This window comes from Chinchilla lanigera, unplaced genomic scaffold, assembly GCF_000276665.1.
Source record: "Chinchilla lanigera isolate Chin_1 unplaced genomic scaffold, ChiLan1.0 scaffold00158, whole genome shotgun sequence".
Lineage (NCBI taxonomy): Eukaryota > Metazoa > Chordata > Mammalia > Rodentia > Chinchillidae > Chinchilla > Chinchilla lanigera.
In genome coordinates this window covers 1,430,275-1,433,773 of record NW_004955559.1, presented here as the reverse complement: position 1 = coordinate 1,433,773, position 3,499 = coordinate 1,430,275, and the positions used below count along the sequence as shown (strand labels likewise).

The 3,499-nt window shown below is 60.2% G+C and overlaps 1 protein-coding gene across 1 annotated transcript in view; it reads left to right on the top strand.

Annotated features, from left to right (window-relative positions):
* Nucleotides 1–3,499, top strand: part of Ccdc155 (coiled-coil domain containing 155) — a 21,608-nt gene that overhangs the window by 4,678 nt on the left and 13,431 nt on the right. Inside the window, exons 3-6 of the mRNA XM_013509050.1 lie at nucleotides 857–961; nucleotides 1,387–1,573; nucleotides 2,215–2,279; nucleotides 3,449–3,499. The exon at nucleotides 3,449–3,499 is cut by the window's right edge and continues 1 nt beyond it. Coding sequence (XP_013364504.1) covers nucleotides 857–961; nucleotides 1,387–1,573; nucleotides 2,215–2,279; nucleotides 3,449–3,499 — 408 coding nt within the window. The remainder of the gene's footprint in view (nucleotides 1–856; nucleotides 962–1,386; nucleotides 1,574–2,214; nucleotides 2,280–3,448) is intronic.

Sequence of the window (3,499 nt, the reverse complement as noted above, 5' to 3'; positions counted from 1 at the left end):
ATACACACACACAACAAGCAGGCCCTCGGGATAGACACACACACACACACCTAACAAGCAGGCCCTCAGGACAGACACACACACACATACACACACACACACACACACACACACACCCCTAACCCTCCCAGGCCTCATAATTGGGGATCGCTCACACACACACACCCCTAATGGTATTTGAGGCTCCAAAAGGAGAAGTGACCTTACCACAGACACACAGGCAGCTCAGAGGCAGGTGTACCTGGCACCCAGATCCAGCTCCTGATCACCCCCCATTGCCCACCCTGCTGGGAACACCCATCCCTTTGCATCTTGGGGCTCTGGCCCAGGACTCGGCTCTGGTGACGCCTGCCTTGCCTGGGGACGTGGGGAGGAGAGAGCCCTGGTCCCTGGGGTGGGCTGGAAGACCGGAGATGCAGCGGGTGGGATCGATGCGAACTGCCTGCACTACCCGCGCTTTATTGGATTGTTCCTGGCTGGGGGTGCGGGGGCTTGCCCTTGTCTCCTCCCAGAATCCTCCCTTCTTTGCCCTCCCCCACGCCTAGCCCCCTTTGAGCCTGACTGGCGAGGCTGGAGAAGCCAGGAGGCCCAGGTGATTTCAGAGTTTGTTGTACATTCCCAAGCCCATTGGACACAGCAGGCAGAGCAGGGGACTTCCTGGGCTGAAAGGTGGGATACACATGTGGGAGCTCACAGACCTTCACGTCACCCCGCCACCCGAAGCCTCCACTGTTCCCCCCGGCCCCTGCCCCGGGCAGCTCCCAATCCCCTCGCCTGGGAGCCTAAGCGCCAAGGCCGGTGTTGCCCTCTTCCTCTCTGCTCTCTGACTGGGGGCTGCACCCTCTTGTCTCCTCAGTTCATCTCTGGGAACAGTCAGAGGACGGGAGCCTGGGGCCATTGCTCAGCTTGGAGGAGCAGATACTGAACTCCACATTTGAAGCTTGTGACCCTCAGAGCACAGGTGGGCGGGATCGGCTGGGCCCAGCGGAGCAGGATCGGGATGGGATGGATGGAACAGGGCAGGGCTCCTTCCTGGGCTCCTGCAGGAGCAAAGCGGGTGACTGTGGGAAGCTTCATTCAGGAAAGAAGAGAATAAGGGGGCAGGCAAACCTAGGGACATGACAGAAGAGGGCAGGGCTTTGGGGCCCTGGTGGGGAATGAAGGTGCTGTCCCTCAGCTCTCCCCTCCTTGGTCCACTTGGTGAGATGGGGTGACTGGGCCCCATTTCTGGGTAGAAAAGTTGACTTAGAAGAGAAAAAGAGACTTGCCTAATATGCCCCCCGGACTGTGGGGCAGGGATGCCACCCACCTAGCCAGTGATACACTGCACCCACGGTATACCCTGTCCCTCCATGCCACCCGCCTTCACGGTGTGCTCTGTCCCAGGCACTGTAGCTGTGACGCGCGTGCTGGCCTACCTGGAGGCTGTGACCGGCCAGGGCTCCCAGGACGCACGCCTCCAGACATTGGCCCGAAGCCTGGACCCTAACAGGGAAGGCCCTGGGGCCACTGTAGACTTGGACACCTTCCTGGTGGTCATGCGGGACTGGATTGCTGCCTGTCAGCTGCATGGGTGAGGCCCTGTACTTCCAACTCCTCCCAGGAAGTGCTTCTCAAAACCACAGCACTGGGATTTAGCTCAGCGGCACAGTGCCTGCCCGGCAAGCGCAAGGTCGTGAGTTCGATTCCCGGTATTGGAAAAAAGAAAAAAAAAATTTCAGGGGCTGGGGATTTAGCTCAGCGGCATAGCGCCTGCCTGGCAAGCGCAGGGTCATGAGTTTGATTCCCAGTACCGGAAGAAAAGCAAAAACAAAAAAAAAAAAAACAAAACCTCTCCACACTCACGCCAGGCACTGGCTGAGGAGGACAGAAAAGAGAGGAGGTAGGGCGGGAGCGGGGGTTGGGGTGGGGTTCGAGGACAGAATGCCTCGGGTGAGGAGGCACATGGGGTCTGCAAGTTAGAAATAAAGAGGCCCCGAGAAGGGGAAAGCTGGGAGGCTCGTGGCCCTCCCCAGCTCCTCCCTAACCCAGTGCCCGCCCCTCCTGCTTTCCCATCTGGCCCCAGGCACTCGCCATCTGGCCTCACCTTCCTCCCCACAGGGCAGTGCTCACCTGACCTGGCCCCTCTGCCCGCCCAGCCTCCGCCCCCTACAGGGCCAGGTCAGGATGGTGGGGTTCCTGCAGGGGGCCCTAAGCCTCATCCCTTTGATACAGGGGATTAGAGCTGGGAGAGGAGACCGCCTCTGAGGGAGCCCTGACCTCCCTGCAGCTGCCATCTGGTGAGAGCGCTATATATAGAATGCATCAGGTGAACCCCGGGTCAGCCCACGGGGGGACTTCCCATGGGGCCGGGCAGGGATAGCGTGTGACCAGGACCTTTGCTGTCTCCTGGAGCTGTGACTTTGGCTTCCTAGATGTGTGCGCCTGCCCCTTTATCCTCCCTTGAGCTTCTGGGCTGGGCTTCTTCCTCGGGATTTTTTCAAGCTCTCCTGCCAACCGCAGCCCTATGATAGAGGCCTGCAGGGCTCTGCCCACCCCTCCTTTCTCTCCAGTCCCCCAGGCCCCCTGCAGCACAGGTGCCACCTGCGCCTGTGCCCAAGCTATTTTCCAGGCAGACTCCCTGAACCTTCTTCAGCTTTCACATCTCGGGCAAAGGGGAAGTCCTGAGCTTTCTGGGCCAGTGGCTCTCCCTCTGTCCACCCACTCACAGACCTGCGCACTTTTCTCTCAGGGCAGCTGTCACCGGCCTGGTCCCTGCCTCCTGTTGGCTTAGTGGATGTGCTCGTTGCCCTGTGCCCAGGACCTCCCACCTAGGAGGTGCTTCGTGAAAAGTGGCCACACGCTGGGTGTAGCTCAGCGGTGGAGCGCTTGCCTGGCATGGCTGAGGCGCTGGGTTCCATCACCAGCCCAGAAAAGCGGGGAGGGTATAGCTCTCCATCCTTACAAAGCCAAAAATGCAGGTCTCTTGACTTCTTGAACCTGCTTTGTGTGCTCCGGGCCAGGGAAGAGCTGTGAGCCCACAGGGACAGGCCAGACAGCGCAGGGCCTAGAGGGAAGAACGGAGGGAGAGAGCAGAGTCCAGCAGCTGGGGGAGAGGGCTGGGGACTGCATGGGGACCGAGAGGAAAGGGTGGCACAGAGAGCTGGGGGGCTGGGCTGCTCCATGAGGAGGGAGGAGCCCTGGGAGTCCAGTGGCTGGCGGGAGACCTGGGAAGGTAAATGGATTTGGGGAACTTGGGGTGTCCCCAGTGTGTAGAAGGAATGGGGAAGGGGTTTATCCAAATGACCCAGCCTGAGCTCGGGCAGTGCTGAGCCAGAGGCCTCTTCAGTGGGAGTACTGCTGCCTTGGGAGTTTGGGGAACCCCAGAGCAAAAGGGAGGGTGGAGGTTGCAGCCCAGTGCAACAGAGGTCACAGAGAGCCCAACCCACTGTTATCTGTCCCCCTCCAGGATGCCTGGAAGCAGAGGAGCCAGCCAACCTGGAGAGTTTCGGAGGCGAAG